This window comes from Mus pahari, chromosome 3 (genome assembly GCF_900095145.1).
Source record: "Mus pahari chromosome 3, PAHARI_EIJ_v1.1, whole genome shotgun sequence".
In the NCBI taxonomy this organism is placed as follows: Eukaryota; Metazoa; Chordata; class Mammalia; order Rodentia; family Muridae; genus Mus; species Mus pahari.
The window spans coordinates 136,295,520-136,312,365 of record NC_034592.1 but is presented as its reverse complement, the minus strand read 5'-3'; the positions used below and the strand labels follow the sequence as shown (position 1 = coordinate 136,312,365).

The 16,846-nt window shown below is 54.1% G+C and overlaps 1 protein-coding gene across 1 annotated transcript; it reads right to left on the bottom strand.

Annotated features, from left to right (window-relative positions):
* Nucleotides 1-1,533: 1,533 nt before the first annotated feature.
* Nucleotides 1,534-16,332, bottom strand: Bpifb3 (BPI fold containing family B member 3). Its single transcript, XM_021194923.1, has 16 exons — nucleotides 16,203-16,332; nucleotides 14,772-14,897; nucleotides 13,873-14,029; nucleotides 12,235-12,339; nucleotides 11,778-11,918; nucleotides 10,590-10,653; nucleotides 9,646-9,706; nucleotides 8,890-8,981; nucleotides 8,593-8,772; nucleotides 7,125-7,178; nucleotides 5,642-5,812; nucleotides 5,088-5,155; nucleotides 3,919-3,961; nucleotides 2,999-3,062; nucleotides 2,505-2,581; nucleotides 1,534-1,812 (listed from the first exon to the last, which is right to left on the bottom strand). Exons 2-16 carry the CDS (start codon nucleotides 14,884-14,886, stop codon nucleotides 1,783-1,785), a joined length of 1,422 nt encoding a protein of 473 aa, XP_021050582.1. The 5' UTR covers nucleotides 14,887-14,897; nucleotides 16,203-16,332; the 3' UTR covers nucleotides 1,534-1,782.
* Nucleotides 16,333-16,846: the final 514 nt, after the last annotated feature.

Sequence of the window (16,846 nt, the reverse complement as noted above, 5' to 3'; positions counted from 1 at the left end):
TAATTCAGAAAGAAGTTCCAGGAAAAGGCAGTCATGTAAAGGCCCGGCCAGGCTGCTACTCACTCACACGTGCCAGGCCCCTTCCCAGCACCTGACACTGGCTGGATGTTTAGCCCTCTGGTGACCTGGGTGAGAACCACGACCTCCCTGTGTCACAGACAAGTAACTGCTGTGATCTGAATGTGTTCCCTGAGTGATGGGGCCAGGAGACAGGGCCAGTGGGGGGGGGCGGTGTTAGGCCTTTGGGGGCTCCAGCTTTGTGAATGGATGAATTCCACTTCAGCAAGCAAGAAGTAGATTCCAGTGTGGGAATGATTCCTAAATAAAGGAAGATATCTCTCTCTCTCTCTCTCTCTCTCTCTCTCTCTCTCTCTCTCTCTCTCTCTCACTCTCTCTCTCTCTTCTCTCTCTCAATATCTCTCTCTNCTCTCTCTCTCTCTTACACACACACACACTCTCTCTCTCTCTTCTCTCTCTCAATATCTCTCTCTCTCTCTTTCTCTCACTTTATCTCTACCTCTTCATCTCTTTATTGTCTTTGACCTTTGGCCTGGCATTATGGGATGGCACAGCAGAACAAACCAGCCCCTCCATCTTGGATGTCCTGTTCTCCAGAAGGGTGAGCCAGTAAATTCCTGTTCAGTGTAAACCAGCCAGTCTTAGATGCCCTGTTACACATGGGACTGAGACAGAGCCCAAGGTCAGGCATCTGAGCCCCCTTTAGCTGCAATGGAGATTGCCTGGACCACTGAGAAAGAGCTTGGACGGCTCCCGGCCATGTGCATTGGGTGATGCCAGAATGAATAGTAAAGCCTACTGTGGATTTGTTGGAGTGATGAGCTACAGGGGAGACCCACCAATGTGAGCAGTGCCATCCCGGAAGCCGGAAGCCCAGGGAACAGGACAGGAAAGAGAAGAAAAGAACTCTCCCTCTGCTCCCTGACAGTGGGTGAGCATCTCCTCTGACACACTGCCAGCACCGTGACACATTGCCAGCACCGTGACACACTGCCAGCACCGTGATGCCCGCCTCAGGTGCAGTCCACCGCAACCATGTCTCCTGGGGAGTTGTCACACTGGTGAATGAAACTAACCATTGTGTGTGTCAAGAGCATTTGGAAGTGCTCTCTTGCTCTAGGAACATCTCTGTCTTCTCCTCAGTCAACGGGTGTCTCTGCAGGGCAGGGCGAGTCTCATTCGCACTTGCTTCATAGAGTTCTGGCTCCTCTTCTCCCTGCAGAACTGCTCCTATTCAACCCTCAAAAATTCAGCTCGTATGCCCTTCTGAGAGGTTTCCAAAACTCCAAGGCAGAGGTCCTGACAGAAGATGGGGGTAATGGATGACAGGGAGAGGCCGAGGCCAGACAAGGACCAGAGGCTGCCCAGGCCAGCCAGGTGGGTCTGAGACTCGGCACTCCAATAACTGAGCCCCAGGTCCCCTCACCTCTTAAGAGCTCCTGTTTAGAATGAAGATCATTGGAGGCCAAGGCCAACAGCGCTCCTGTGTGGCCAGGGGACAAACCAGCCAGCAAACACAAGACCAGGGATCAGTTTATTAAAGCTGGGAGGGAACCAAGGTGCCGTGTGCTTTCTGAAGCAGATCAGTGGCTGTCCAGCCATCCCCACCCCCAAACAGGCATGATCATAGGAACAGAGGGCAAGGTGGGCCCTGGTGGGCAAGGCGCACTTATACTGTCACCAATGCAGGCTGGAGACTGGGAGGGAAACTGAGGCAGAGGGGGTAGACAGATAGTGAACAGGGAGAGCGGCAGCCATACCGCCTCACGGAGCCACTGTGAGCACAACGGCATTCTGCAAGAACAGGAATTCTCAGTTAGGTCTCTAAGCACAAGCCCCCCCTCATGGCTGCCTCGCCTCACGCCTGGCCTCCTGCTCTGCCTCAGGCCCAGCGTTAAATAAGGGATGAGACGGTGAATGTGTCTGGTGCGGGTCAGGTTGCTGACTCAGACTTAAGATCAAAGGTCATTTTTACCAAAAACATACTGAACAACCTTGACACCCCCTGACCTTCATCCTCTTACCTTAAAAATTAATACAGAAACCCCTGCTGTGCTCAGTATCCAAAAACTCAAACGTGTGCTGATTTGAAAATGTTCGTGGCAAAATAAATAATAATAATAATAATGTGGAGAGGGAGTGCTGTCACGATCCATTAGTCATGCCTGCCATAGACACACAATGAGGGAAGGACAGCATAAGTATTTGCTGTCCATGAACCAAAGAACCATGATTCTGTGAGTATATCTGAGGTTCCTTCTTCAGGTCAGACATGTCTTAATTCAACGGAATTCTGTGATTGATTGACAATGTCTGCCACGGGTGAGGAAGGAAAGGATCGAAATACGTGTTCTCTGAGCTTTGTAGAGATGATATAGAGGCGGGTCAGAGGATGAGGCAGGGCACGCTCCTCAGAGGTGTCAAACATGTCTCTCCAGGCCTCAGCTAAACTGCCATCCAGGGATACATCCACAGGGGAAGCTCACCTCAATGACATCGACCACTGAATTGGCAAAGTTGACATTGAGAATCTTAGGCAGGGGTATTCCGACCTCCAGGTGTTCTGTGAAGAAAAAATGGTTGAAAACAGAGATTGGGGTGTCTCAGACCCTGATGATGGACAGACACTTCTCCTTGTGGGAATTCAGCTTCTTGTTAGCAAATTCCTACTTATCCCATCCTACCCCCCAAAAAGACAAAACCCCTCTTTTCTATGTCAGGGTTGTGGCTCCCCTTCAGTCACACCGCCTAGAGGCATCCCATGCCATCTCTGGTCTAGCCCTTGGTTGATAGAGCTATTTCCCACTTGACTGTGGGCACTTAAGCAGAATCCAGGGGAGGCTAACTCTGGAGGCCCTGAGGAGAGCATGGTGGTGCTGGTCATTGCTGCATTAACGGAAATCCTGGCATCTCTTTGGCCTCAGTATTCTTTATCTGAGTAAGGGATCGAGGAGAAAATCGGTCTCCAGTTCAGCTGTACCGTTGAGCCTCTGCATGTAGGCAGCCCGGACCACATCACTGAGCCATTCCTCTAGACGGGATGCCTGCAACAGCAGATGGGATAGTTGGGGGCTTCATGAGAAGCCAGAGACCCAGAAGCCTCCTGCAAGCCTAAATGAACTGTTCCTGCTAGGTAATGGGTCCCTCAGATTGGGCTGTGTAACCCAGCAACAGTAAAGGAGACTCTGGTTAATGCAGGCTTCACCCTTAGTCTGAGATCTTGCAAGATATTCCCTTCTAGAAGATTCTGTGAATTAGAGCAGGTGTGCCTGAGAAAGAGAGAAGGGCATGTACCCAGCTCTGGTAGAATGCTGTGAAGGCTGATCTTAGAATAAACAGTTTGGGAGCCCTCAGAATGTTCTGGAATCTCAAGCTGTCCGAGATTTCAGAACCTAAGAAGTCTGTGAGAAGCCTGAACCTCAGGGTTCTGCTGGGTTCTGAAACGCTAGAACCTTCAGGTCTCAGAATTTTATGTAAAGTTCCAGATCCTGTGAGCCTTTGGATGTATTTCAGTTGTGAGGATCCAAGTCCTTGTAAGAACATGGGACTGGCTTTCCTAAGATGTCTGTCTGTCTGTCTGTCTGTCTGTCTGTCTGTCTGTCTCTCTCTCTCTCTCTCTCTCTCTCTCTCTCTCGCACATGCACACACATGCACACAAACACACACAAATGCACACAGACACATAAACACACATGCACACACACATATCCACACACACCCGAGCACACACACAGGTTCACAGGTGCACACACACACATGCATACACACTAGCTTCCACTGTTTTTCTGCTCTGCTCTGCTGGAGTTGGGACCGCACAGAGGCAGCCTGGACCTTGACTTGCCCCCACTCCCCACCCAAATGCTCCACCCTCTGCCACGCTCCTTCTTCCCAGGAACTTACATCAAAAGGTTGGGGAAAGGAGGAGGCCAACTGGACACTTAGCCTGCAGAGAGAAGAGAAGTGTTAAGAGATCCTGGTGGCTCCTCACTCTCTGCTGAGAGCTGTCTGGCCCCGCTTACCCTGGCCCACCCCAGTCATGGCTTTCCAGGAACAGGCAAGAGGACTCCGACCTAGCTCATCTCTCTCCAGCCTCCTCTCAGGCTCTTTATTTCCCTCCCTGTGAAATAGGCCGAGGGGGCTTCACATCCCTTGTGAGACATCACAGAGCCCTCCTAGGGGTTACCCAGCTGTCTGTGTGCCTGAGTGTCCTTTCCCTAGCCTAACACGGCACATGGGCCAGTCTGCGTCCAGCAGGTGCTCACTGATGGTAGTGTACACCAGGTGACCCCAATGCAAGTCAGTCCGTGGCAAGCCTAGACCTCTATCTTCACTTCTGAAGTGCTGTGTCGTGAACTGCCACCAGGAGGCAGAGGTGAGCAGGCAGCAGACCGGGTTGAAGAGGGCAAGACCACAGGGAAGTTCCAAAGCAGGGAGATGCATACTGGGTGTTGTGGCTCAGGACAGTCAGGACTCAAGAACATCTGAGAAATTCTCTACAACTGGGATGGGGATCAGACAGACCTCACTATAACCAGAGCACCCGCGGAAGGAGGAGGCTGGGATCACCGGCCCATGGCCTGAGCATGAGCTACAGTGAACTTTACAAACTGTGAAGTGCTGTGTTGGGTAGTATACAAAAGTATGGGGTGAATGGTCTTCCACCTTAATCTTGGCTATATGGAATCTCTCGGTGCTCAGTTAGCATAAGACAGAGATGAGGAATCAACGGGAGAAGTGCATGCGGGGCAGAAGCATCGGCCAGCACTCTGGGACACTTGCCCTCGTGGTCAGCCTCGGGCTATGATACAGCCTCTGTGTCCTGGGGCAGGCTCGCTGCCAGAGGTAGTGTCTGAGCAGAGGGAGCGGTGGAAGTGCTAGCCAGGGTCACCTACTCTGGGCCCTACTACTTGATCTGTAGTGACCCCCGTGTCCCCTTCCCTAAGGTGAGACAAATCTGCTAAGCACCCAGCTCAGAGATGCTTACCAACACCAAGTGGCCCCTATCGTAGCCAGCCCCCGATTCTTGTGTCTAAAGGGAGGGACAAACCATCCTAGGACCCCCACATTACCGTTCCAAGGACAGAGATATGTGCAGCTTGGTGGAGGACGGAGCCAGCTGGGCATTTAGAGTCATAACCTGAGGAGAATAGTGAGCAGATGTTTTCCCTGACTCTGCAAGACATAGAGACAGTCACCCAGATGCCAGGAGAGCCTCTGACCATTCCTCCCATGGCAGCTCTGATCCTACTGTGTGGCAGAGTTAGTGGGTGTTTGGGGCTGCAGACTGGAACCTTCTGTTTAACCTACGAGGGAGCTAAAGGCTCCCCGGGGCACATGACCTAGCCTAGGAAGGTAGCAGAAGAGACAGTCAGGGCAGGCAAAGCGCAAGGCATGCTGGAACCACCATGCTGAGTCATGAAGCAGGTTTCCCCAGGAGACAGCTGAGCAGAGGCAGGTCACTGGGGAGCAACTCTCAGGACTTGAGGATGTAGAGTGGGCCCACTGGACCAAAGAAGGGCTGGGGGCTGAAGAGAAGCTGGGTAAACAACGGGCTTAGTTCATCGATGATGTGAGGGTCTTGCTGTGCAACATGGGGCTCCCCGCCCACCCCTCATCCACCTACCCCATTCAACTGGAAAAGGGCTACAGGAGTTCCTTGAGGGACAGAGGACAGCACGTGGATGGTGACTGGGATGGAGACTGTGGCCTTCTTGTTCTGCAGCAGGACCATGGGTGATTTCGTCACCCGCAGCGAGAGCAGGAGGTGCTGACCAGGGGGCAGTTTCCCCAGGGCCTGGGAGAGACAAGGAAAGAACATGGGTGTGAAGGCATCTTAGAGGCCAGTGTCAGAATCAGTCAGTCCGCACGCACACTGAGCATCTACTAGGTAAGAGGCACCGCACTTGGCAGCAAGGTTGTAGCCTAGGATAACAGGCCCTCTGCCCCACCAAAGCGGTAAGACTCTGGCTCGTGGGGCCACCATATCAGGCTCTGCCTCATACACAGGCAAAATCTTCCCCAAGCAAGCTGAGCCTGGTGGCACACAGCTAAAACCCCAGCACTCGGGAACCAGAAACGGAAAGATCAAGAGTTAAGGATATCCTTGGCTAAATAACAGTTTCAAGGACGATCAGGGCTGCGTGCAGCTCTGTGTCAAAAATAAAACAACAAACATTGGCAGCTGTGTCCTGAGGGATTTCCCAGTCGTCTCTGCCACCCAACCGATCTTGCACTTTCCTCCTGCCTTCGAAGGGTTCTCCTGAGCGTCCACCCCCAGGCCCTTCCTCTCCTGAGCCTCCTCTGCCCTTCAGCCCAGAGACTCTGGAAGGGGCGAGACCCCCTTGCTCCCTGAGGCTGCCTGGACCCCTCCCCTTAATGGATGCATGGACCTTGTCCTCGGCCACCCCATCATCTATTACTCTGTCCACCCCCCCCCTCAGATGCTCCCACTACTCTATGATACCTAATGTCATAGTAGTCACTTCAACTTCAAATCCTTTCGAATTCTCCCAGCTGCACTGGTAGGTCCAGGATCATCTGAATTAATTACTGGGAAGCTAAGCCCTGAGATCGTGTCCACTATCTCCACCTCCATGACCCCATGTCTCTCTCCAGGTCAGAGAGAACCAAGAGCTGGGGACATCTTCTGGTCGGAGGGACCCTCGGGATGGATCTTATGATTCTCTGTGTTGATAATTCAGTAGCCTGGGAATCCAGGCGTGGGACACAGTGGCCCTCAAATGCTCGCATGCCTCTGTCCTCTAAGTGGCTGTGTTTTCCTGATCCCCATCACTTCTCAAAGAGTAGGTGTTGCTAGGAGACTCAGAAGGGTCACGTTGTGAATCAGTAGCCTGGGGGAGACTCTCCTGTTCTCTGTCTGCTGGAGTTGCCGTGACCACAGCACTCAGGTGGCTTCTGGGACACTCCGCTCCTTTCCTTTATAAGCCAGTTATGCTATCAGAAAAGGAGATGGTGTGAGGGCTTCACACTTTGGTATGTATCTGGGCTCGACGTTCATCATGGGTGTGTGGAGAGATAGCCTGAGGTTTCTGGAGTCCATCCAGGAAAGCGCTGCACTGATGGAGTCCCTGAGAGGGCCCACTCACCTCAGGGGCCAAAGCCGCCAGGTCAGTAGTTGTCAGGGGGACGTTCCTGGGGACCTGGATATGAGAGCAAACAAGAGGTTAGGGAAGAAAGAAGACATCGCTGGAGGCGGGTGCAGGACAGGGGAGTGTGGTCCTCCACCTCTGCTCACTGCAGACACTCCTGGAGCCTGACCCTGTACCGGGTGCCCTTCCCAGCCTCCCTATCACGCCCCACACAGCAGCTCAGCGGCCAGACTAAGACTGCCCTCACTTGAAACAAGTGATGCTGAGACTCTGCCCTGGCTCCATCCTTGGCTAATGGTGGCCCAGGATGAGCAGGATATGCAGCTGAGCTGCCTGGTATCAGAGTCCTCTCATTGCTGCCAGACCACACTGAGAAAGGCAGCCAGGCGCTCTTATCTGTCACCTCAGTGGTCACTTATAAATATGACCACTTCCGGTCTTTATAAATCGTAGGTTCATGTAAGTTTACAAGCTCTGGCTAAAATGTTAGGAAATGTGGTCCCACTGGGCCCGTGTCCCTTCCCCCTTGGAAGCTAAACTATATATAGTCACCAAGGTCCTGCCAGGTTGCTAAGTAATGGTGGCCCCATATGAACTACCTATCAGAACAGATCTGTCCACGCTGTCCCCAGAGCTCCAGGAGCACCCTCAGGCTCAGTTAGCACACTGTGATGGCTGCAGTGTCAGATGCGTCCCTGGGAGGACCAGTCATCACGATGCTCACAGCCCCATCCATGGGCCATTCAGTGACGCATTCCTTTCTTCAGACTCTGCCTTCTCCCCAGCTAAAGACCCCTGCCTCCAACTTGGGGCCCCATTCATGTCTCAGAAGCTACCTCTGTCCTCTAGGGGCCCCTCCCCATCCTGTATGAGGTGAGAGGTCAACCATCTTGCCTTGGGCCTAAGCTGTGTGTGAGGCTTCCAAATAGCTCAGAGCTCAGTGCTCCAGGTAGGGATGAGACAGGAGTGGGGGGAGCCTCTGAGTCATTGGGGCAAAGAGATGCCAGCACAGGAGCAAGGAGGTCCCAGAAACTCTAGCACGAACGTGCAAGTGACCTTCAGCAAAGCCTAAGCCTGGCTTTCTTTTCTCCAGCTCAAATCTACTCTTGAGAAAGTAGACGGGATGTTAGCCATGCCTACTTTAGTATAAAATAGCTTAAACTCAAGAGAGATTCATCTGGCGAATCCCTTCATCCTTGGATGGAGGGGCTTCTGACTCTGTCAGTTCTGGCTGCTGGGAGTGGCTTTCTGGGGGGCTGAGGTTAGAAGGCTTCAGGGGTGCCATTGATACTCTCCTGTAGAACAGGGTGGGTGACAGGGTGTGTGCTCTAAGCGTGCCCAGCCCCTGCTTACAGAGAACAGATCCAGCAAGGCTATGAGGGACAACATGGGGAAACGCAGCAGCAGCCCTGCCACAGCTGGGAGCAGATGTCCCAACCCAGCGTCCTCATACGCCACCACTCACCATCTCAGGGGTGATGTCCAGGTCAAGGGCACCGTTGGTTTGCAGGAGTCCAAACACGGTGCTGAAGAGATAGAGTGGGACAGTCACTTGGGAGGTGTGGTCCTCTTTGGGGGGCACCTTGACTGGGATGCGTGACTTGGGGAAATCAATGACGTCTCCAGCTATGCTCTTCACGATGGGCTACCAGGCAAGAGACAGAGAAGGGTGGATGTGTGACTGCTCGGCCTTGTCCTGGATCCCCCATCCACCTCTGTGGCTCCCCCAAGGACCCCACTGCCCTGGCCCTGGAACACTCACATTTATATCCAGCTCAATGTACTGATTAGAGATTAGGGGCAGTGTAGCCAGAGTGAACTCCACAGACCCCAGAGGCCCAAGGGGCACCAAGCCTGCAGGAAAGAGAGCAGACAGGGAGACTTTAACCCAGCCCCCAGGGACAGTACCACTGGCATTTACTGAGCCCCTGTTGCATTCACCCCGCTGCTAGAGGACCACAGTTTGGGGGCACACACTCTGGGGGAAAAGCCTGTGCTCCTGTTTCCGGGGTTGCTGTGGCTGACCCATGCCTATCCTGCCTCTTTCCCAGCTGCCCTGATGGAGGGGTGGCCACAGCACCATCCTGCCCTGTGACTGTTCATACTTCCCTGAGTGAGTACAGAGGTCTCCACGAGGCAGAGAGACAGTCACTGGGCTGCAAGGCCATGGCTGCCTTGCTAAATTCCTGTGAGCCTGTGACTTTCATCTCCACAGAGAACTTTAACCTCTTGTTTGGGCCCCAAGTGCTCAGTGGGTGTCTGTCTGCAGCAACTGGCAGGTGGAGATCTCAGATGTGGATGCTCTGAGGCCTCCCCAGCCTCTGGGCGAGCTGTGCTCCTCCCTAGACATCCTCCCTTGGACCCCCTCCTAGATCTCCACCCCAGGGTTTCCCTAGAGGCCTCCCCAAAGTGAAGTGAGCAGTCTGAGGAAGAAGAGGAACCCCCCTCTTCCTTCCATGGCCACCTGCTCGATGGTAAGGGTGAGGGAACACAGAGGAGGAGTAGGGCCCCAACTTACTCAGCGTAGCTCCCAAGAGCTCATTCACCACGCTCAGCACACTGTCTACCACAGGGCACAGCTGTAAGGAGGAGAAAGCCCACTGGAGAGAGAGGGTGCACCCTGCTTGGGGCAGGAGACAGCTGCCTCTCTCCAAAATGGCTGTGTGGTGCTGAGGCTTAAAGCAAAGCATGGGGTGAAGACACCCAATCTCGCATCTCTTACACGAGCCCCTTTAGAAAGTGCACCGCGAAGGGGGAACAGTAGACATTGCAGGGCCACTGGGCCAAGGTGACTGCTGTCCCCTCTGTGATCGCTGGTCCAACCTGCTACCCAGTGCAGAGTCAGAAGGCTTGTGGTCAGAAGTCCCAGGTACCCCATCTTCTCTGTCATCCAGAAGATCCACACACCCTGTCTCTGCACTCACTGAACCCCATGTGGTGAGTGCAGCCAGCAGGGGTTTTACCCGCCCAAGTGAGACTCCAGCCCAGCACTTCAGTCTACAGTTGGGGTCAGGGACTAATAATCCTGCCAAGGTCACGATTATTGGCAGACACAAAAGCCAGGGCTGAGGCAAGACTGCTGCCCCAAGACCCAGGATTGCACTGGGAAGAGACCAGATGCAGGCATCCAGCCGGTACATCCTGCCGCACCGGACAGCCGGGCAGGAGAGCTACACAGAAGCCATTGCACAGCAGTTCCAATCCCACCCAGAATGATGGTCAAGAATTTTGGATGAAAGTGCCTGTAGCACCCGGAGACACACACACACACACACACACACACACACACACACACACACACAGCCCCATGATGGACCTCCTTAAATCTACCTGACGTGTTTTCTTCCCTCCTGTGGCCACACTGCTTCCTTCAGGCCAGAGTAGGCAACCCACTGCCACCCACACAATGTCTTAGGGATGCCAGCTAACTGCCCTTGGCAGCCTGGTGGGGGCCACACTCACCAGACCAGGCAGCACCTTGCACAGTGTCTGTTCCACGAGCCCAAAGATTGGTGTGGGCAGCAGCCTGGGTGAGGAAGACATGAAGGTGGGTGGCAGGGTAGGTGGACCAGGGCTCTGCCTCTCGCCTGTCTCTTCCTCTTGTGAGGTTGGCTGGAGCTTTGGGGACCTGCGTTTAAGCCTTGGCCCCGCCTTACCATGGGGCATCCAAGGTTTTACCTTCCTTGTCAAGACAGCCCCACCCTATCTCATGCCACTGCCAGATGAGAAAAAAGCCCACAAACGCCTAGCCGGCGGCCTGTACGCAGGAACACACAACAACTTATAGATGACAGTCATTTACATGTGCAGCCGTGTCTGATTCCACACATTGTTTATTGGGGCTCAATAAACAATGAATGAACAAACAAACGAACGAATAGATGGCCTAAGGATAAGCAAAATCTGTAGTTTGTCTCAGGCCTGCCTGGAGACCATGTGGCCACAGGGTCACACACCCACAGAACACACCCCAAGACAGCACAGTACCCTTAGCTTACTGTCCCCAGAGCATCAAGAGACACTACATTTTAAGGAGCCCAAAGCCCTGATCTGTGATCCCTTTGTTAAAGCCTTTACAGAGCCCCACCCCACCCTATTCCTGGAGCTAACACTAAGCCAGCAAAGTGGAGGAGCTGGACTTGGCCTGGGATAAAGACAGTACCAGGGAGACAGAGAAAGAATGGTCCAGGGGAGGGTAGTGCAGTGGTCAGTGACTAACTTCCATGCCCGCCTCATCTGTGTGATTATAGCTTGGGCAGAGCCTTTGCTCTCTGTGGGCTGGAGTGAGGCTGGTCACGAGTGTGGGCAGGTGAGTGGGTATCCCACAGGAAGGGGAAGATGTGAGGGTGCTGACAGGGAACACAGGGGACACAGGTCTCAGCATGGTTCTGGGTCACACAAGTCAAGGGCTGAGCTGGGGCTCTTACGTGCTGAGAGCAGACACAGAGCTTCTGGGAGACAGGGAGCCCCGAGGGGGACCCCGGGGACAGGAGAAAGATCATTCTGGGGTAACTGTGCTGTGAGCTACAGCTTGGATCTCAGGTCTGGGCAAAAGCAGGGTCTGCAGGAGAGCGTGACATTCCCAGGCAGAGCTGGGGGCAGGCAGCCTGTGCTGGCTGTGTGCGAGCTGGTCCCAAGCCAGAGACTCACCCTGACATCAGACTGATGTGGCCCAGGAGCGTGCTGCAGCGCTTAAGGACAAGGATGGGTGTCCCCCGAGGGCTCATGCCCAATGCCACTTTCGAAGACACGTTCACCTCTGCTGCCAGCTGCAGGAGGCCCACCAGGGGACTGCAAGATCCCCAGAATGAGCATGGCCCGCCTCTCAGCTCTTACCCACCTCACCATACCCAACCATGCCCACGCCATCCTGGGGCCCTGTGGATATCAAGGTCCCGGTCCCCAAGCATCTGCCAGGCCCTCTTCCCCACCTCAGGCAGTGGAGGAGGGTCTGGAAAGCTCTCTGGAAGCCTGGGGGGTCACCAATGAGGTGGGGTCCTCTAGGGGAAGGTAATAGAGCAGGGTCCCAAGATGGGGGTACCCTGAGGGAAGTGAGGCAGAGGAAACAGGGGATGCTGGTGTATAGGGCTCCCAGAAGCACACTTACCCGGAGCCATGCAGGCTAACCTTGGTATGCAGGCTCAGCTGCACCCCAAACCCCGGCAGCAGCTTGAGTGACACTTTGGGCAAAGTTAGTTCCTCTATCTTCAGCCTGGAGAGTGGGGGAAGTGGGCTCACTCCTACAGACCCCTGGTCCTGGGTGGACCCTGAACGTCAGATTCCCTCTATGGTTGATGCTCAGCAGTGTGGCCCCAGAGTCACAGTTGGAGGCCCTACTCTATCTGGCAGCCTCGGACCTGGTTTGTGTGACATTTGGGCCCCATCTAGAGTACACCCCACAGGGGCTTCCTTTCTTGCTACTCCAATCTGGAGCACCTATTCCTGATTCTGTTCAACATCCTCCCCTAACTAGCTGAGCACTCCTGGCTCTCCTGATTTCAGCCAGACATCCCCTCCTCCAGGAAGTCCTCCATCTTGGTTCTCAAGCTGCAGCTTACAGCCCTGTCTGAGCCCAGGGCACTGTCATATCAGGTTTTGGCACATTCTGCAGCTCCTCGAAGGAAGAACAATGAGAGGCTCATTCAACCAAGGAGGTATGAAGAGAAGTGGAATCTAATAATGGTGATAACGTTTACTGAGTGCTCACTGTATAGATGGTTTCATTTGGCCCCACCGCACACAGACTACGGCTGTCTCGGTGTCCATGGTGTCCATCCAGGATGCTTCACAGCCCTACTCTGTGGCTACCTAACTGTGCCTGGGGGGTGAATCACATCACTGCTGTGCCTCAGCATCCAGATGACACTGCCAAGATCTACCTCATAGTGACTCAGTGAAGCAGAGCGCTATCAGCCATCACCTGCCCCCTTTGTAGATGTGGGTGCTACATGGGGACCTGCCATCTCCTCTGTCGTCACAATCCTGTCTCCTCGTCTGACTGTCTGTCCTTATTCACTCATGCCCAAAGAGTGTGGGATGCAGTCATCCACACACAGACATGTCCCCTCCTCCACATAGTAAGCACAGTGGGGGTGAGGGGACCTTCCCTGGGGGCTTCCATCCCCTGTGGAAAGGCTTGACACTTGTCTGATCTCTATACCAGCTTACCAATGGTGCCTAATGTCACTGAGAACCCTGCTGGTGACTGTTCTGCTAAAAGCATTAGCCACCTGCTCATTTCTTCCAATCCTAACATGAGCACAAAGCCCTGTTTGTATGAGGGCATTCTGATGAATGGGCCAGATGGGAATTCTGCACCTTTGGGTTTACAATCTGCGATGGTGACAAAGACAAACCAGTATCATGTATGTTGTCCCCAGAGTGAGTGTCCCCTAGAGGCCTTGAAGGTGGGGAAGGGCTGGGGAAGGGCTCATCAGGGCAGAGTATTATGACCAGACACTCAAAGAGGTGAGGAAAGGACCCAGACAGGCAACTGGGTCAGCCCAGAGAAATCAAGCAACCTTCAAGGGGTCACACAGCAGGTAGCTAGAGTTGTCTCCAGCCCCAGCCCCTGGGTGACAGAGGCATGTGGCTACCTATGCCCTTCCAGGCTCAGTTATTTCCCCCACCCACCCACCTTCCTGTACCATCCTCACCACCTAGCAGTGATCACAGTTCCCACACACACAGACATCCCAGCAGCAAGTGGAGACAAGCAGAGCCCTTCAGAGCCCTGGGGCCTCACCCAGAGAGTTCCTCCACAAGACTAAAGATGCCACCGTAACTCAGCAGGCCACCACCTCCGAGCAGCCCTCCTGCACCCAGGAGGCCCTGGTTCACTGATGTCACGGTCCCCAGAACGTTTTGCAGAATAGGGCCCCCAACTAGGGAGTTCTGGATGGCTGCAGAGATAGTGAGAAAGAGGAATACTCAATGAAGTATTCTTTCACCCTGAGGACCAGCACAGTGACTAACGCCCTTTCCTATGAGTTTCAGAGCCTGTTTTCATTAGGATTGACACATCACATTCAAGAAGTGGGGACTCCTCCCACTTGCCCCACTTGTGGTACCCAAGGAGTGTCAGGAATAAATGGACACACGTCCCTAACCATTTCTTCATCTACAGATAAACGAAAGACCAGGAAGGGGCAGACGCTTGCCCAATGTGTGAACAAGTACATTGTCAAGGTTGAGTTACCCTTGGGCTCCAGACCCCTGCAGCCAAAGTAGAGAGAGGATGCAGGGGTTTGGTGGCAGTGCCGGGGTGACCCCAATTCTGGCTGTGGGAAGGGCAGAGTGGAGGAACCCCACTGTGGGGAGTTCTTCACTGTCCTGTGAGGATCACCCCAGAAACGTGAGGTAGGAATATGACCCACCCAGTCCCTTCTCCACCCCTGTCCCTAGCCCCACGTCTTTCCACACAGCCCAGTTCTCTGCTCTGAGGGAAGGGGATGAGTGACCCCTGGAAGAACTAGAGAGCAAGCCCAAGCTTCCTAAGAGTGTGCTGCTGGCCCCTCCAGGATCCTCACCAAATAAACCAGAGTACATCCACTGAGCACCCACAGCCTCAGCTTGAACATCTGTCTCTGATGCAGACAGTTGCAGCTGGGTCCCTTCCGGCCTGCCCGAGTGCTTCTGCCTCACCTTTGCCCAGTTCATCCTTGTCAATCCGAGCAAGCGTGCCCACTGTCTCAAGCAGCCCCAGGCCCGGAGTGGCCAGGCCCCAGAGCAGAAGCAGGGTGTACACACCCAGCATCATCAGCTGCGCACCTGGATGGGAGAAAGACGTTATCAGGTGTGCTCGCCCAGCCTGTCCGCTCCTGCTCTCCGTCACGGCCAGTGCTGCTCTGCTCGGGAGCTCTTCTTCCTTCCTGAACAACTGGGGGGGGGGGGTGCTCTATCCAGCCACCACACAAGGGACAGCTTCCAGGGCCAGCACACCTTCCAGTGCCTGAATTGGATCAGGTGGGAAAACTGAGGCCCAGAGACTGGAGGGAACTCGACCAGGTCCACAGAACTAACCATTCACATTCCAGTCTGAATCCACGTGACTGAAAACTTGTCATATGGCCCTGTGAGCCTGGCAGGGACCAAGGTAAATGATTTAGGGGGACCCTCCCCTCAGTGGCTCCCACAACCCGTGGATGAGGCCCAAGGCTTCTCATCATTATCTACAAATTTCTTTAACCACCTGAGTTCTAAATAGACTAAATCCTGCTCCACCCCAGGGCCTTTGCACTTGTTATTTCAAATGCTGGAAAATTTCCTGTGTGTCCCCTCATGGCTGGCTCGTGGTCCATGAGGTTCACCACCTTCTGAGAGAAGCCTCTCTTTTCACCTTCTCTGGAGAATCCTGCCAATCACTGGGATGTTTATTGAGAGACACCTCTCACAAGTTACATTTATGCCAATGTATCCATACCCTTGCAAGCCAACTCTGTAAGCTACAGGAAAGAGGAGATTGTGTCTTGGGTCCCAGTGCTGTTCCCATGTGCACTGGAAGAGCAGCCTGTCATGGGGTGAGAGTGGGACCCAGTAGCTCGTCACTCAGCAAGCTCTGCTGCAGACGGTGTCAGCACAGAGCAGGCACCTTCTCCATGGGCACCACATGACCCAGCAACAACTTTGATTATACATCTTGTTTACTAGGACAGGGCCCTGAATGACCTTGTCACCCTAGGGTATCTCACAGAAGGAAATGCCACCACAGTGGGAGACCAGTTAGAGAGAGGAAAATGGGCCTGGATCTTTGTCCATGGGCAATTCTGGCCGCAGCCCAGCCAGCCCTGCCATGGCCTTATATAGCAAGGACCCCAAATCTGTAAGATGGGGGAAATTTCCTCCTGCTAGCCTCCAAGTGCTCCTAGGCCTCTCTTCCCCCAGAGAAATTCCTTCTGTGCCCATTGCTCAGATGGGACAGTAAGAGTCACACAGTCAGTCTGTGGAGGGGATTAGGATGGGACCAGGTCACCTGGGGCCACCTTACCGGCCTGTTCCTCCTGCTCTGTAAGTGGGTTCCCAGCCTCCTGCCAGCCTCTCTACACCTGAGCCCAGGGGCGGCCCTTATATACCCACAGCAGCTTGGGGAGACAAAGGGGGCCCAGCCGCCAGGAACCCGTCAGTATGTCAAGTCAGAAGCAAATTGTGGTTTTCCCCCGAGGGCCTGAATTAAGCCTTCCTTCTGCAAGGAGAGCCAGGGGCTGGGGTCAGCGCCCAGAGACTGGAAGGAATGCACAGGGGCCCCAGAGGCCAGCCTTTCTCCACAACTGGGATGGGTGAAGCTTGGGCACCCCCAGGGAGCTCCCTTCAGGTCCCCCACAGCCACCCCAGTAGTGCAGGGTCTACCTGATTCACTTGCCCACCGTCCTAAAAGGCCTGGAGGGAAGGAAGCTGCTTATAGCAACTGTACCCTCTGATCTCTAATCCAGCCACAAGCCTAGCATGAAGAAGTCCAGGCCTGGGGAATGGAAGTGGGGCCTACTTGGGGCAGGGTCACCAGCTCCAACCACCCCTCATGGCTTGGGATCCCCAGGACTCCAGAGCAAGCAGGTTGGGGAGAATGGTGCATTCAGTCAGTCAGTCAGTCGGTCAGTCACTCTACAGCAGGCACTTGTGGGGTGCCTATTGTTTACCAGATGTAGGGTATCCCTATGATCAGAAGAGCAACCATGGTCCCAGGCGCTGCCACGCCGTTTGGTGTTTCAGCAGCCATAAATTTA